At 35.9% G+C, this 18,554-nt stretch overlaps 1 protein-coding gene across 2 annotated transcripts in view; it reads right to left on the bottom strand.

The window, feature by feature from the left end:
- Nucleotides 1-2,229: 2,229 nt before the first annotated feature.
- The window catches only part of LOC127654338 (5'-AMP-activated protein kinase subunit gamma-1-like), a 30,371-nt gene continuing 14,046 nt past the window's right edge, over nucleotides 2,230-18,554 (bottom strand). Inside the window, exons 3-13 of one of the 2 annotated variants that reach the window (XM_052141472.1) lie at nucleotides 13,304-13,404; nucleotides 13,131-13,212; nucleotides 9,540-9,598; nucleotides 9,401-9,446; nucleotides 9,255-9,309; nucleotides 9,051-9,177; nucleotides 8,453-8,618; nucleotides 6,890-6,927; nucleotides 5,192-5,338; nucleotides 4,981-5,081; nucleotides 2,230-4,866 (exon numbers count right to left, since the gene is read on the bottom strand). In XM_052141472.1, coding sequence (XP_051997432.1) covers nucleotides 4,983-5,081; nucleotides 5,192-5,338; nucleotides 6,890-6,927; nucleotides 8,453-8,618; nucleotides 9,051-9,177; nucleotides 9,255-9,309; nucleotides 9,401-9,446; nucleotides 9,540-9,598; nucleotides 13,131-13,212; nucleotides 13,304-13,404 — 920 coding nt within the window. In that variant the 3' untranslated portion in view covers nucleotides 2,230-4,866; nucleotides 4,981-4,982. Of the gene's footprint in view, nucleotides 4,873-4,980; nucleotides 5,082-5,191; nucleotides 5,339-6,889; nucleotides 6,928-8,452; nucleotides 8,619-9,050; nucleotides 9,178-9,254; nucleotides 9,310-9,400; nucleotides 9,447-9,539; nucleotides 9,599-13,130; nucleotides 13,213-13,303; nucleotides 13,405-18,554 lie in introns of both variants that reach the window. The other variant, XM_052141470.1, reaches the window with a different exon arrangement.

Raw genomic sequence — 18,554 nt, forward strand, 5'->3', positions numbered from 1 at the left:
TGATGTCTCATTTGTCTGGCGTTTTGAGTGTATTGACAATCGAAATAGCAAGTTCTCGGTTGCTCTGTATGTTGCAACAATTCAAAGCCACCTTACACAAAATATATATTAATGTGCATTCTTGAAAAGCCAAAAAGATTGGTATATTTGAAATTTTGCTGTTTAATGGCTCTGATGTTTCTTTTGGATTTTTATTTATTTTTTTATTCATTATAATTCATTGGATCCAAAAAGAAAACATACCATGTCAACATATGTTATCCTCATTTGTAACACAGGATTGACTTTCAAAGGGATAGCTCACCCAAAAGTTTTTATTTTGTCATTATTAAATCATATTCATGTTGTTCTAAAACCTTTTATTTTTCTGTGGAACACAATAGATGATGTTAGGCAGAATGTTGGCCTCAGTCACTTTCACTTTAATTGCATCCTCCTCCTATACAATTAAAGTGAATGGTGACTGAGACAGTCATTCTGCATCTCTTGTGTTCCATGGAAGAAATGGTCATATTGGGTTGGAAACAACAGGGTTACATTTTTGAGTGAAGTATCCCTTATATAGTTATAACACTACTAAAAAAAGATAAGACTGCACTAGCACACTGCTAATCATGAAACCTTCTGTCAGTCTTGCACATACAATTATTTGGGGGTGGGATTTGGTTTGTCCCTGTATTTGCTGATACTGTTAAAATGAGTACTTTTTTTATTCATTTTTCGAATTGTCCAATTCAAAGTGTGTACATATATTTATAGCTATATAAAAAAATGGTCTGCTGCTTGGCAGGGTTTAGGTTAAATAAATTACTTTTTATCCATTTCCCATAGCTCTTTCCCCGCCAGCGTTTTTTTAAAAAAAGTCGCCAGCCACCGCCAGGGTTTTTGACGATTTTCGCTAAATTTTAATGGCCCGCAGAATATTTTCTTCCATGAATATATGAAGATGCTATATATCACAATAAAGATCTGAGCCTCTGCTTTTAGGCAAACTTGAACAGAGGTCGGTTTTGTCAAAAAACATTTCAGACAAAAAGCTGATTAAAAAGGCATGTTTATGTCTGATATTTTGAGCTTCTCAATACTCCACTTCTTCATATTTGAGACGATCGCAGTCTGTTTCTTTGATCAAAGAGTTGCGTACTCTTTCAAAACATGCGGAGGGGTCTTCCTTACCGTATAACACCTAAAACACGAAAACCCGGAAAATTCCGTGTTTTTTGGGGAAGCGTTTTTTCATAAAACACGGAAAATTCCGTGTTTGGCGGGGAAAGAGATAGTGGATACCTCAGCTGGATAACTAATGTGACAATAAGACTATTGCCTTGCAGAGTGTCATGTCTTGAATTGTCACAAAGAAAAGCTTCTGTGATCTTTTGGCCTCAAAACCTAAATATAATCTGAGTGTATTTCCAAAATCCAAATGGAGACTTTTCAGGAATTTCAGTTTTTCAATCATGTACAAGGATAATTATTAATTGGTACTAAATTCAATTTTCCTACATTTAACTCATCTGTCTCTTAAAATTTAGCAATTTTTATTGGATTCTCATGGAACCGGTTAAGAAAATCCTATTTTGCTTTTAAATCAAGATAAACAAAAATTGTATTACTTTGCAAATAGAATATTTTTCTATTTTGCATATTTTTTATGACCATTAGGATTTTTTGCATTGTAACTTTGAGTTACACACATTGCAAAATGTAAATAATAAAAAAAAAGTGCCAAATTGTAAATAATTTCTACAATTCATTTTATATTGCATTATGGTAATGAGAAAAATAATTGACAACGATTTGAATGGTAAAAGTTGAACGTCTGGAGTAGGGATGGGCATTTTGTCTACTTGAGTTACATTCATCTGTACTCCATCTGGATGTTTGAAAGAAAGATTTAACCTTGTGTGCACTCATCTACAGAGTGTAGAGCGCAGTCCCTGCTCCGGCCAGAAAGTCACGTTGCGCTCTATTGGAGTTTGTTGCGGTGTTGATTCATGCTTCCTCCCACTTAACTTGGAATTTTAAACTTTCATACTGGAAAAATGTTAAAATATTTCCGTAACAAACTAAATTGCAATGTCAAAGATTATAACTGATTTGTTTTAAGTACAATAAATATTTTAGGGTTTATTCAGCTGCCGACTTCTGAAATTTTTCTGAGAAATTAAACTGTTGCTCAAAACAAAACATTTGACAAAATGAATAACATGTATTTTACTCATGCACTGAATAAAACATCTTTCACATGAGAGAATTAGAAAACAGTTCAGGTGTATTTAAATTTAAGTGTATTCAAAAATTATTACAGAGAGAGAGACCAGCTAAATATTTTACATTATCATGGTGAAATTTATCTTTTTTCCATAGCAAGTCTGGATACGATACTAAAAAGACAACAAACAAGTGCAAGCCATCCAAAAACAACAGGCCTGTAAAAAAATATTCTGAATTTGATGTTTCAATGGTCACATTTTAAAAAGTTCAACAAACCAGTTTTCAACTCAGATGAATTACATTAAAATGAGTCAATCCTCACAATGAGATTTTCGCAATAATTTACAGCGAGTAATCGAGGAGTGGAAGATTCTTAACAGCTTTGCTCAATTATTTTGATATGTTCACTCCTTGTGACTGTCCCTTTGTTGAACTTCACTCTTTATAATTATAAAATCACTTTATACTTCAAACGTCAACACATTTATGACAGTATTTTTAGCTGTTTAACAAGTGTGGATCTTTAAGCGAAATGAAATCAGTAGCAACATTTTAGGCACTAACTATACATGAACACAATTCTGCAATGTATAACCTGAGCATTGTTAACACATCTGAGCCAAAACAGCCAAGACATATTTCTGCTTGATAACATGAATATACAGCTATGGGAAAAATTGAGACCACTGCAAAATTATCAGTTTCTCTGGATTTACTTTTTATAGGTACGTGAGAGTAAAATGAAAATTTTTGTTTTATTCTTAAGTACTGACAACATTTCTCCAAAATTAAAATAATTGTCAGAGTATTTATTTGCAGAAAATGACAACTGGCTAAAATAAAAAGGATGCAGTGTTTTCAGTCCTCGAATAATGCAAAGAAGTTCATATTAATTTTTAAACAACACACTACTAATGTTTTAACTTAGGAGGAGTTCAGAAATCAATATTTGGTGGAATAACCCTGATCTTCAATCACAGCTTTCATGCATCTTGCCCTCTACCAGTCTTTCATATTTCTGTTGGGTGATTTTATGCCACTCCAGGCGCAAAAATTGAAGCAGATCAGCTTTGTTTGATGGCTTGTGACCATCCATCTTCCTCTTGATCACGTTCATATATACAGTATATGAGTGCAACAGTCTGGGTCTGGTCGTAAAAATCATTTATTTTCTCCACAGGCAAAATTTTTATAACTTACAGACCTTTAAAGACAGACGTATCGTAAGGTCCAAGGTTAAAATTTATTTTGATGCCATTAGTCTGCATTATTTCAACTTTTGTGTGTTTAACAGTGAGATTTCGAGTGAAGAATTACACCTGTGAATCTTGAAGAGAAACTATCCATCAATCAGAGAATCACGTAGATTTATGTCTGACCAAATTGGTAATGCACAATCGAGTCAAGTCTCTCTACACGCTCGAACTGCTTTTATATTTGCATAAATATGGATATTTTACAATCAAATTTAAATACCGGTATATTGTTTCTGTACTAAAAATCAACCATTTAAAATTAATAATTGTGTCTTATTTCATAGTTTTTTTTACATCATTCACAATGTTTGCATGAAGCAATCGCATGGATTGTAGTTCATTATCAATTTAAACTTGGACTTTTTTTTTGCTTCAAATCAAACTTTGTAATGATGTTATACACCTCGGAGCTGGTTGGTTTGATTCATGGCTTACAACTCTTTTGAGGTACTTTCTGAAATGCCTGTGGAAGAAATAAATGGGGAAAATACTTATCAAGCCAAGAAGGCTGAAAAAGTGGGTGAGCACTGTTGCCTTGAACAATGTGGTGTATGGGGATTCTGATTATACGAAAATTCATTGATTAAATGTAAAAAATTTTATTTTACAAAAACACTCCCATATCTTTGCTCCGTTTTCACATTGTAAAGGAAGTAGAAATGGCTCTTAGCGCTGGACTAAAAATAAACTTTGATTTTCACACAGGCAACGTGTCAGAGAGACCCCTGTAATCACAAACCACACGCCTCTTCATGAGACAAAACTAAGAAATGACACTCTCCTGAATACTGAAAGAGTGACCGTGTCAATTTAGAAACAGTCCATTTCAGTCAAGTTACTTAGAGAACTTACCTGTGTGAAATAAGCAACTGTCAAACAAAAAAAAAAAAAAAAAAAAATGCCCTTTGAGATACCAACGAAAACATACTACATAAACCTGCTTTCAGGTGATCAACGGAATGTTTTTGTCTCTAATTCTAGATTTAAACACTAGCTTTCTTCTCCAGTGATACTTGAACACCTTTACGACTTGTGTAACAAGTACATGTTATTTCTAGGTACAACCTTTGTGATCCAAACAGCTGCTTTGCTTTCACCTACATTTCTATTGCTTGTTTTTTTTTTTCTTCCTTTTGTGTAGACAAAGCAGCCAATAAAGTGATGGACTGATGTCACATCCGCTGCTAAAATAATTGTATTTTTGTGAGTCTTTTCATCAAAAGGCCATTTTTTCTTTCATCTTGTGTTGATCGGAGCAATAGAATATCTAATAAATGCGTTGTGCTTAATAAACGGCTGTTATATGGCTGACTACTTCTCTGTGCTCCATCCAGCTGCACAGAAATCATGCAAGATAGAAAGACCTCCTCCTTCAGCCTTTTCTACTTGGGTCAAGCTGTTCCTAAAAAAAAATTTTTGAAGTTAACATGATAAATAACATTTTGAATGCGTTTTCATGAATCTGTTAGCATTTATATAATAAAAAAACTACACTTTGAACCAATCTTACCGTCATTCTCCATTGGTGAGCACCAAAGCCTGCAAGATATCTGAGAGAGATACAATGCCTTTTACAACTTCTTGCTCATCCACGACCACTAACCTGTGAACCTGAGAGCAGCAGACAGAGACAGAATGAGAGATATTCTTCAAAACATCTCCTGTGTGTTCTTCAGAAGCAAGTCAAAGAGCATACGAGGGTGAACTACGGTGTTCCTCACCTCTGCCTCCACCAGTCTATTGATAATGGCTTCAAGAGTCTCGCTTGCTCTGCAGGTGAGGACACCCTCAAAATACTGCGAGCGATGCTGTAGAGCTTTAGTCACAGTGATGTCCAGGTTATTGTAGGTCTTCTCAGCTGCCAGATTCTGTGCGTGTAAAAATGTGACTAGACTGAGATGCATGCATATACTGTACATGGGTCACCGACAAATAATGTCTGATGTGATAAATTTGAAATCCTTTAAAAATGTAGTTTAGTGACTTAAATGGTCAAGTAGAGTGTATTAAACTACTTTTCTCTAGATCTATCTTGAATACAATTGACCTGAACATGCTTTTTCATGAAAAATTTTAAAATATCTGATATTGTTTAAAAACTTAACACAGTCCTGAGGGGTCATCTCTGTTTTGTTTATTTTTTACATGACAACAAAAAGGTTACCTGCATGTTGGTTGCACAGACATTTAAAAAACTAAATTGTTTCAAATTTAAATCTTTTTTAAAGATATCATAATACAATTATTCCAACATTTATTATTTCAAGAATTTCAGCTTTTAATAACTTTTTTTTTTTTTTAACTGTCTACAGATGATTGCACCATTTTACTTTAAGCCCCATAAAAATATATCAAAATGATTTTGAATTTAGTTAAAACACACGTATCGGGTTTGTAAAAATATAAACGTTGTGTCCATGTTGGCTTTGTAATTTCTGAAAAACATTAAAAAAATAAATAAGACAAAATGTTTTTACTTAATGTCTAAGTGGTGTAACTATGAAGTTAGTTACTAAACTCCATTCCTTGTACCTTGAATACACTTCAGTGTACACAATGTAATCATTAGTTTAAAAAAATAAATAAAATGTAAACACATTTCAAGGTAAAATAAAATATTTTTTGCAAGTATCAATGAGTCATGAGTTTTCATAGGGTGCTCCAGGTGACCTGAACAAAATGTGCTTTTCATGATTTCAAAATACTGAATCAGATTTTTTCTATTTTGAGAAATAGAAGGTCTAAAGGGGTCCTCTCTTTTTTTACATGACAACACAATGTCCACCTCACTGATTTGGTGTAGTTTTTAATATTTTTAAAAACAAAATTGTTTCCCTGTAAATTGTTTTTAAGAAATAATAAAGAGGATTTTCCTTTCAAGATTTTAAGCTTTTAATGAAATGCTTTTTTTTTTTTTTTTAACAGACGGTTACACAATTTAGACATATTTCACTTGAAGCCCCAGAAACAATTCTAAATATTTTGGAATCGAGTTAAAATACACTTGTCAGGTTTGTAGAAATGTACTCTTGGTCCACATTGGCCTTTCTGAAATACGTTATGGCATTTCTCAAATAAAATTACATGATTTTTTACGTTAAATAAGTCAAGTGGTGTAACGATCAAGTAAAGGGTTTTCATCTACTTTACTCTCCTTGCACCTCACCTACACTTTAGTGTGCACAGCTTAATCAGCCAAACATATAAAACTGTGAACAAGTGTTCTGTCTGCTGTTGAATTCAATCCAGTTAATCAATAAGACTAGAGACTTTAAACACACACACTAGCAGCTGTGACGGAGTTAAATTGAACCTGCAATACCATCTCTCTCACTCTCTCACACACACACACACGCGCGCGCGCACGCACGCTCAATATCAGCTGTTCTGGTCTGAGAGAGCAACACAAAAATACTTACTATAACATCAAACTTGGAATAGATGTCAACCACTCGTCCTGTCCATAGAAATGAGAGAGTCAAAACCAATAAAGAGAAAGCAAAAACACATTTGTAATCTCATTTTACATATATAATTATTTATCAAACATTTGTACTTGTTGACTTTTTACATGACAAATTGCTTGTAATGTTCCTTATTTGTAAATCTCTTTGGATTAAAGTGTCTGCAAAATGACTAAATGTAAATGTACGGATAAACTTTGTGTGCTGGATTTAAATGTAACACTATAAACTGAAAGCGCTTACAAAAGGAAGCCCACAAATATTAAAATACACAAGTGCGTTGGCATGATTTTAGTGTGATAAAATTAGGGGTTTATAGGCGTTACGGTGTATGCCAGATTACAGGGTTCACCGGTGTCAAGTCACCATAACAATGACATCATAAAATTGGATATAACTATTAAAGGTCGACCAGCAGTGGATTTTGCCGATGCGGTAAGTTGGCGATACAAGCAGTTAACCGATTAGGCCAATAGTTTTAAAATCGATTTGTAGACTTCTCTTACTATTATGGGCACAAACCCAAGAGACCAAAATTAATAAAATCCTAGATGTGGTTTAATGTCCAACCAAATTGCCAAAAATAACTGCTCAAAAAATTTAGATTTGGTGCATAACATAGAACTTTTAAATATTATCAAGCCCAAAACACACTGCTGACTCTTATTTTTTAATTACGGAGACTTGGCTTTGTTACAGTGCTCTATATTTAAGTATTTACCAAATTATGCTTTTTATAGCCTTATTATTGACTACATGAATAGTTTTATATACAATATAGTCCCATTTTCTTTGCATGCCCTTGCTTGATTATCTAATCAAAATATGCATTAATGTGAGAATAAAAATGTGGACCCTCTAGCACCAAACACAGAGGAACACAAAGAATAAAGAAAAAAAATATCAGCATTGATTTTTTGCCGATAACTGATAGTTCCAAAAAAGCAAGTACTGGCACCAATTAATTATGAAATCGATATATCGGTCTACCTCTAATAACTTTACACAGATAAGGTTAGTTAGTGATTTTATCACACTTAAATCATGTTAGCATGTATAATGGTTATGTTTTGTGACTAAACTTTTGAAACGGTGCGCATTTTAACGTTTACGGATCGGTCACATTCACTTCCATTGTAAGTGCCTCACTGTAAACCAGATTTTTGGGGCGTGCGCGCACACACACTGTTCGTATCATTCACTTGTCTGTGATCATGGCATTCCAGACAGTCTGTGCATTGCAATGATCTTTGGCTTTGTTTACAACTATTTTCGTTGGCAAAGTGAAAATTTACAACAACAAAATATATTATATTTTATATAAAAATACTCTATGAAATTCTTGTTTATAGAACCATGGTATAAAAGCAATATCACACTCACAATGATGTTGGTCTGAATATCAGCAAGGCTGCGATTACCTGTGACCTTGTGGCTATGGCCGAATTACAGCCATGATGATATTCAGTATGATAGAAAGCAACATTACTGGCACTCTTTTTCTCCTGTTCCACTCACCATTTTCATCCACCACAGGCAGGGCGGACACCCTCTGATCCACAAAGATTCCCAGAGCAGTGTACAGTGGCGTGTCGGAGTGCACCACGGCAATGTTGTCAAACGTTCCGATGTCCAAATCCTCCAGTGTTTGTGAGAGAAAAGCAGGTTTTGGAATCTCAGATATCTGACAGGGAAAATAAACATTGCATAAACATTAACATGACTGTTACAGAAAGAAATCAACTCCAGTTTGGGTTTAAAAATGTGAATTGTGTACAGTGCTGTGAATAAGTATTTGCCCCCATCCTGAATTTCACCACAGCGTCGTGAAAGTCTGATCTATAGTTATCGGAAGCATTTGGTTGCAGTTGTTGCTGCTAAAGGTGGCACAACCAGCTATTAAGTTTAATGGGGACATTAGTTTTTCACATGGGTGATGTGTTGGATAACTTTTTAACTTCAATAAATACAGTTGAAAACTGTACTCAGGTTGCCTTTGTTTTATGTTATATCTTGTTTGAAGATCTAAAACCATTTTGTACAAAAAATAAATCAGGAGGGGGCACATACTTTTTCAAATCACTGTACATGAGGGTTTGAATGATTGTACACTTACAAAGAGTTTAAGGAATTTGAGGATCCTCTTGTGTGTGAGAATGTAGAGTGTGTTTCCTGTTAGTGGATCAATCACAGGTAATCTGTGGATCTTATGCTTCAGTAGAGATGAAACTGCATCATATAGACTGAGAGAAAAAAAAAAATATATATATTTCAAATATGACGCCTCTCATCTAGCAAACTGCAGAGCTGAAACTCTTACCTGGCGTTCGGCGATATGCTCACAAGAGGCTTGAAGGAATCTTGCAAGTAGACCTCTTTCAGACAAACAAAAACAGATAATTATCAGTTAACCGGGCCGGCATTCATCAAACCCTTATAAAACACACTTATAAAAGCAACGCCTACCTCTCCATGTCTCTATTTTGTGCTCTTCCAACTCATATATCTGAACCTAAGACAGAAAAAAAAAATTATATTCCTGAAGAGAAGCTTCAACAGGTGAAAACATTCTTATCATGGACAGGGACAATAGATTTTTTTTTACCAGAGGAGACTTGTAATAGCGGTGAAGTATATTGATGAAATCTGTGATGGTCAGCATCCCTACAATAGAAAGTCAATGATAATGATAAAAACAACGACATCTCATATAAACACCACTGAGAAACAAGCTTCTTTCAAGGCACTCTCGAACGAGCAATGGACGTCTGGGTTTTCACGGAAAATTTACTTAAGTTTTGGGTTGTTTCTAATCTTTAGTGGACTCAGGTTCAGTTTTTTCCCTCAGGCCATCCATCTAATGAACAATTAAATTGCCCCATTGAGCAATAATGATGTGCAATACACAGTTTAATTTTAATTAGGGCTGGGATAAGCGATTATTTTTTAAACGATTAATCTAGCGATTATTTTTTCGGTGCATCGATTAATCTAACAATTCGATTAATCGATTTGTGACAACACCGGTAATACCGGTTTCATCGGGGGTGGGGGTGTATAAAATGTAAAAAAAAAAAAAAAAACATTTTCCGGGAGTTTGATTGACTGGCGATCTGATCAATCAATCATAATACGCCATTTTTGTCCGACAAAGTAGTCAGGAGAGAGAAGATTAACGTCAGTGGATTTGAATTTTAATAATGGATTGTAGGCTACTGTACTGACATCTTTCCGCGGTTAAAACAACAGTCCTTCTGATGTAGGCTACATTCATGTTTAGCCTATTTGATGCTATAAATTAACCAAGGAAAAGATGATCGGTTTAAGAGCAGCTTTAACTGAGGCAATCTGTCACGACACATTAAAGAGCCACAAAATAGTAGGCCTATTTATGGTTTAATTTTCTTTGAATGACCAAATTTGAAAGTTGAGACTTTATTAAATGTTACCTGCTTGGTCCTGTCTGTCAGCGCGTTGTCAGTGTCCTCTATGTATTTTTCACGACATTCATAGCTATAAGCGCATTATTAATATCTATAAGCGAAAACGTTAGGTGTCGACAACGTATTATAGCCTACTCCAACATCGAGTGCAAAGTGGGGAGTTGAAAAAAAACTTACGGTGCTCTGTCATCTGCAGCTGCAACTGCAACCGGGTGGCGCCTCTTAAGGTGCTGGTGCATTGCCGTGGTGCTAGAATGGAAGGCCATCTCCATTTTGCAAAGACGACATATCACGGAATTGTTTCCTTTTAAATTAAAGAATTCCTTTACTTTAGAGGAACGAGTGCATGCCGCCTTGCACTTGTAATAGTCTGAGGAGCCACTCGTGTTGCTACTAGTCGCCGGGGCCGCCATCTTTGTTTTGGGTCCGACGAATCGACGCGCATATTTTGCGTCGACGCAACATCGATGACGTCGACGCGTTGTCCCAGCCCTAATTTTCATTTATATTATCCAACATATCCACTTCTGCCATTACTTACATTGCTCTGTACATAATATACTGTTTTTTGTTCTTTATATACAGATTGTATTAGATTTGCACTACGTGTGTGTATGTATGAAGGTGAGTGTATGTACGTATGTATAATTATTTATTTTGTGTTCTTTTTTGTTTTTAATTACCTATGTCTTGCTGCTGTTTTTGGTATTGTTTGTACTGTTGTAGACTGGAAGCTCCTGTCACCAAAACAAATTCCTTGTATGTGTAAGCATACTTGGCAATAAAGCTGATTCCGACTTGTGATGAGATCTGTCCATTGATTAAAATGTGTAATCTAATTAAATCACAATTAATCACATATATAAATACTTGCTGAGAAAAGCCCTCAAATACAACAATTCAATACATAATGATTAAATAATTCTAAATATATTTTATAAAAATAATAATTCATTTAATTAAAATGCATTACATTATTGTGGCACATGAGTAAATCATTGATAAGATAATACAAAAAGTGGATTTAGAAGGCAATATATTGTTTATTTCCATATTACTGAAGATAAGCATATCACAGTCCACAGCAATCCATTTCACAAATTAATTTGTCAATCTGTCTGACATTTATTATAAAGGCTTTTCTAAGGACATGTGCACAAGTCTCAGACGGACGTTTTTAGAGCATCTCAATTTGGTTGCGATGCATTATAATCACTGCAGTTTTTTGGTTGCTTAGAAAAACACATCTTGATATCCCTGCATTCGGAATTGCACTCTGAATGCAAGAACGCATTCTCATCTTGTGCGGTCACTAGTGGTTTGTTCTCTGTACTGCTGCAATTTGTCTATACAGATGGAGTTTCACTTACTGCCCCTGCTGAAGACACATGGTACTTCAAGCTTGAATTGCTCCGATGCTACAGTAGGAATATTTCTTATTACGGTCCGGGGATGTTTTTTTTTTTTTTTTTTAAGCTGAATTAGGTAACTTTTTTGGGTGTTAAAAACTTGCTTCTATCCCAGCTTAATATGCAGAGACAACTACAAGTCAATCAGAGGTTTATTTTCTCAAAAATGGTAAACACTTTTTCTCTGTGGTACTATAAAATTGCTTGTTAAGAGCGACCCCCTTGGACCAAAGCGGTCCAAAATGTTACCAGTTAGAACAAAATAAAAGAACGGTTAATAATTTTCTTTTAAAAATTACTATAAGGTGTGGGTGAAATACCTATTGCAGTGTTGCCAGATCTCGCAAGAGAAATAAGCAACATGGTCTGGAAAAACAATCCCAAAATAAGCCACTTGCCCCAAAATAAGCGAAAATAAGCAATACACATATCCTGTGTGGTAGATTAATAGGCATAGAAATCTTAACAAGCAGTTAATTAACAGTTGAATATAATTTTGTATACAAATCTGTATTAGTGAACCATATCTAACAATAATTCAGTGAATACTTGGAAACAACTGAGAAAAGTACTTTTTATGTACCTTTAATAATGTTTTCCTTGTACCTGGTTTAGCTGTGCATTTATATGTAGTAATTATACATAGTTGTTAAAAAGGTCTTCATTCAGAGAATGTGACATCCGCAACAGGAAATTAGGCAAAGAAATGTTTGATGCAGCAGTTTCCTTCAGTAGCAAACACGTGTTTCATTTTTTCGGGCAACATGAAGTGTAGTAGTTCCAAAAATGTACTGCGATAAACCATTTTGGCCTGTAGTTACATTAAAAAATTATCTGAACAAAATTAAATCGTTATAACCAGTTACCAGCATTTCAAAATAACGTTTAAAAAAAAAAAAAAAATATATATATATATATATATATATATATATATATATATATATATATATATATATATATATATATATATATATATATATATATATATATATATATATATATATATATATACAGTTTAAAAATAACATTTTCACTCTGGAACAATCAAAAATGACTTTCTGGTTTTCGGTTACGTTCTGCTAAAAACTTAATTCATTTTCGGTTTTCGTTCCTTGAACTGTTTTAGTCCCTGCTATTCATGGCCATTGTACAGAAAAGACAGGCAGACATATTAATTAAAACATCTCCCATCTCACCAAATGAGTTTGGAATGACATGAGGGTAAATTATGACAGAATTCCCATTTCTGGATGAACTACTCCTTTAATGCAAACATCACACAATCACAACACAGCACAGACATGTGGTGGACACATTAGAAATCGCAAAACATAGCTTTCTTACCAACAAAGCATTGCTTCTTGCTGTCCCAGAGAGGGGCTGCTCTCACCCCGTTTGACACTAGAGCAAAGAATGCCTTCTTCACCTACAAACACAAAATAAGCAACAATGTCATGAATGGTGACACAATTGACAAGACATACATTTTTCAGATGTATTTTCTTGTTAACACCCACCTGTAGCGAAGTATCAAAGACCACAAGCTTGGAACTGGTGGGCACAAGATCATAACAGCGGTGGGATTTCATGAAGCACGTGTACACATTATACTTGGGGTCTAGTTTGAAAGTGAGCGAAAGAGAGATCATAAAAATATCTGTATTTCTTAAACCATTAGGTCATACACAAGCATTAAAAACACAAACCAGAAAACAAGTGTCATATTTCTGTTGTCATGTTGACAGAATGTTTAATTCAGACATTTATTTAAATGTTGCTTCAAGCATATGGCTGAACCCAAAATTATGTACTGATAAGTCCCCTTTCTGATGGACAGAGTGAATTGTGAGGGAGATTAATACGCTCGGTGACCTATATGAGAGTGGAGTGCTGAGATCCTTTGAAAATATGGTTCAACATTTTGGGATTCCCAGGTCTCAATTCTTTAGGTATTTACAATTGCCCCACCTGCTCTGTACTATTTAGTAGCATACACCCCCCCTAAAGCAGCAGACACTCTGGGAGTGGTGACTGCCTTTAGAAAATGTCATGATGAGGCAGTGTATTACGCCCTGCTAATTCAGAGTCTGGGGAACAGAGCTTCAACATCTCTTAAGAGATTATCGGAGAAAGATTTAAACTTGGTATTGGAGGAGGGAGTGTGGGCTAAGATAAAAAAAAAACGTCAAGCATCTAGAGATGCAAGGGTGCGCCTTCTGCAATTTAAGATTTTAAATATATTCTACTGGACCCACTCTAGATTGTATAGGATTGGTTTTAAAAGACACACCCACCTACTGGCGATGCCAATCAGAAGATGGGAAAACAACCATGTTTTTTGATATAAGAAGTTTGGTTGAGGGTTTAGAGTTTTATATGTGACTCAATTGTAATTTTGCCCCAGACTCAGAATTCAGGGCCGGCCAATAATATAGGGGATGAATACATAAGAAATTGGATTCTAGCCAGTGTTATGATCGGCAGACAGATTATTCTTAGGGGATGGAGATTGGCTGGAGCACCCTCATTTCGGGAGTGGTGCACGGAGACAGCATTTGAAGAAATGTCAGATAGAAGGCTAGGCAACCTGGGGGTATTTAATAGGAAGTGGGGCAGCTATCTGACCTTTCTGGAAGGCTCATGGAGAGGGATTTAAAGTCTTAAATGTGTTTGATAATAATTTATATATATATATATATATATATATATATATATATATATATATATATATATATATATATATATATATATATATATATATTTTTTTTTTATTCTTTGTATGTGTACTTTAGCTTTGACCACAGGGATGTTTGTTGGGGGCCAGGGTGGGGCTGGGAATTGGGAGGGGGAAAGGGAATAATAGGGGTTAAAATTTGATTCTGTACATATACAGGTGCTGGTCATATAATTAGAATATCATCAAAGTTGATTTATTTCAGTAATTCCATAAAAAAAGTGAAACTTGGATAATGTATACATTCATTCCACACAGACTGATATATTTCAAGTGTTCATTCCTTTTAATTGATGATTATAACTGACAACTGATGAAAAACCCCAAAATCAGTATCTCAGAAAATTAGAATATTGTGAAAAGGTTCAATATTGAAGACACCGGGTGCCACACTCTAATCAGCTAATTAACTTAATACACATGCAAAGGCCTTTAAATGGTCTCTCAGTCTAGTTCTGTAGGCTACACAATCATGGGGAAGACTGCTGACTTGACAGCTGTCCAAAAGACGACCATCGACACCTTGCACAAGGAGGGCAAGACACAAAAGGTCATTGCTAAAGAGGCTGGCTGTTCAAAGAGCTCTGTGTCCAAGCAAATTAATAGAGAGGCGAAGGGAAGGAAAAGATGTGGTAGAAAAAAAAGTGTACAAGCAATAGGAATAAACGCACCCTGGAGAGGATTGTGAAACAAAACCCATTCAATAATGTGGGGGAGATTCACAAAGAGTGGACTGCAACTGGAGTCAGTGCTTCAAGAACCACCACGCACAGAGGTATGCAAGACATGGGTTTCAGCTGTCGCATTCCTTGTGTCAAGCCACTCTTGAACAAGACACAGCGTTAGAAGCATCTCGCCTGGTCTAAAGACAAAAAGGACTGGAGTGGTCTAAAATTATGTTCTCTGATGAAAGTCAATTTTGCATTTCCTTTGGAAATCAAGGTCCCAGAGTCTGGAGGAAGAGAGGAGAGGCACAGAATCCACGTGGCTTGAAGTCCAGTGTAAAGTTTCCACAGTCAGTGATGGTTTGGGGTGCCATGTCATCTGCTGGTGTTGGTCCACTGTGTTTTCTGAGGTCCAAGGTCAACGCAGCCGTCTACCAGAACGTTTTAGAGCACTTCATGCTTCCTGCTGCTGACCAACTTTATGGAGATGCAGATTTCATTTTCCAACAGGACTTGGCACCTGCACACAGTGCCAAAGCTACCAGTACCTGGTTTAAGGACCATGGTATCCCTGTTCTTAATTTGCCAGCAAACTCACCTGACCTTAACCCTATAGAAAATCTATTGGGTACTGTGAAGAGGAAGATGCGATACGCCAGACCCAACAATGCAGAAGAGCTGAAGGCCACTATCAGAGCAACCTGGGCTCTCATAACACCCGAGCAGTGCCACAGACTGATCAACTCCATGCCATGCCGCATTGCTGCAGTAATTCAGGCAAAAGGAGCCCCAACTAAGTATTGAGTGCTGTACATGCTCATACATTTCATGTTCATACTTCTAAAAATCCTTTTTTTGTATTGGTCTAAAGTAATATTCTAATTTTCGGAGATACTGAATTTGGGATTTTCATTAGTTGTCAGATTTAATTAGTCGACCGATATTGTTTTTTTTTTTCAGGCCGATGCCGATCTTTTGAAATCCGGGTCGGCCGATGGCCGATTAATGCTGCAGATTTATTTTGGCCGATATGTGCTTGTTTTTAACCTCTTATTTGAACCTTTTATTTGAAAGATAAAATGTAACACAAATAATTACTTAAGATAGACAAAATTTCTCAACAAATACATTTATTGAACTCTTGACCAATCTGCACTTGTAGACTTAAATAAAAAATGTATAATGTAAAAACATATTGTATAAATAATGTATAACAAATATATTAAATAAACAAAGCAGGTGTTACAAACTGCTCCGAGACACGAAGGTTGAGATCCAAATGCAGCTTTAATTAAGGGGCAATCCAGACACGTAATCCAATATTCAGAGCATCCAAGAGAAGCACTGGCATAACTAGGGATGGTATCGTTAAGGTTTTAATGGTATTACTACCCTTACCGATACTGCTTATCGATCTGGTACTTTAACGGTAGTCTTAACGGTTCTTTTTGTTTTATATATATATATATATATATATATATATTAAACAAAGATAAACGTTATATAGGAACAGTGATTTAATTTCAGGAATGTCTACTAACATTACTGTTCAGGTGTGGTCTAAAAAGAAATCTAATAAAGTAATCAATTGTAAAAATATAGCTGCAAGCAGCGATGGCGGGCCCAAGCCGGTGGCACCGCCACCCCCGTGCCTTTAGGGTTGCTGTGCACGATGGGCAATAACGTAACCTCGCTTTGACTGTCGAGAAGATGTGTGCTGTAGACCTTGCATCAGTGTGGGCTCTGCAAAAGTGCGCATCGAGGGCACATATCAACCACAAAGTATGCGTGAGCACCCTTCTGATACCTAAAATGAAAAATGAGACACCCTACAGTCTCATGGAGTTAATGGACACATGAAATAAGTACACAAGACTGAAAATTCATATGAAGTGTGCCATTTGGGACAGGGCCTATGACCGTGAACCACAATAGTCACATCTATGAGGTAATTCAAATGTAGAATAATTTTTAATGTCATAGGATGTCATAGGCCAATATCTTTTGCAGCACTTAAATGTGTTAATCCAGAAGGCCAGTATTTATCTGGAGGTCTTTGTACAGGTTTATTAATGTAATTATAATTTACGCTTATGTGTTCCTATGATATGCAATGGAAGTACATTTTTATGTTTAACATGGGTGTATTCACAATACATAGCATACAATATCATATTTTACGATTATTTATCATTATGTTAAGTAGATCATTAAAGTTAAGATAGTAAATGTATTTATATATTTTGTAGTAGCTAATATAACAAGCAAGTACACTGTGGGAATTATGAATTATACCAATGGAGTCGTATGGATTGCTTTTATGCTCCCATTATTATGCTGTCCTTTTTATTCATAAATTAATTTCCTTGCCACGGCCAAAACGTTGGAGATATCAAAAATCCATCCGCAATGTAGCATCCTCAATATCTTGACTTCATGCTGACCGAGTTTGGTGGCGATTGGATTAATTCTCTAGGAGGAATATATATAATTCCAGAGCATGTGTTTCCAAACAACCTATAATAGCCGACTTCCTGTTGGGCTGGCGTAAAACTTAGAGCACGAAAGTTGTTCGGCCCGATGAGATCTAGAAGTGTTCCAAGTTTCATATTATTACATGCAAGCATGTTTGATATATGGACCAAGTTTTCAGACCCCGTTCAAGGGGGCGCTGTCGAGCCCCCCTGCCACGCCCGGGTACCAGCTTCATGCCGGCCCCGATGGCCGCGGGTTCTGACCCGTGTGCAAAGTTTCAAGAGTTTTTGAGCACGTTAAGGGCCCCAAAAGTCCCGGAAACCTTGAAAAACAATATCTTAATGCAAATCTCACCCAACAGAAAACCCCTCTCCCTCCCCTCCCCTCCCCTCCCCACACACACACACACACACACAGAATCGCAGGTCTGTCTGTCAGAGAGAGAAAAATTCAGAGAAATCCACATTCAAACCACAATATCTGACTTTCTGTTGGTCGGAGCTAATGACTGTAAATTAGAAAGTTGTTCAGCTCGACGAGAACAATATACACGCCGAGTTTTGTAACTGTAGATAGAACTAACTAAGTTATAACACACTTCATGTGTCCTTTTTAGTCCTAAATCAATTTCCTCGCCACGGCCAAACCGTTCGAGATATCAAAAATCCGTCCGAATGTAGCATCCTCAATGTCTTGACTTCATGCCGACCGAGTTTGGTGGCGATTGGATTCATTCTCTAGGAGAAATATATATAATTCCAGAGCATGTGTTTCCAAACAACCCATAATAGCCGACTTCCTGTTGGGCTGGCGTAAAACTTAGAGCACGAAAGTTGTTCGGCCCGATGTGATCTACAAGTGTACCGAGTTTCATATTATTACATGCAAGCATGT

This window comes from Xyrauchen texanus, chromosome 13, assembly GCF_025860055.1.
Source record: "Xyrauchen texanus isolate HMW12.3.18 chromosome 13, RBS_HiC_50CHRs, whole genome shotgun sequence".
NCBI lineage: Eukaryota > Metazoa > Chordata > Actinopteri > Cypriniformes > Catostomidae > Xyrauchen > Xyrauchen texanus.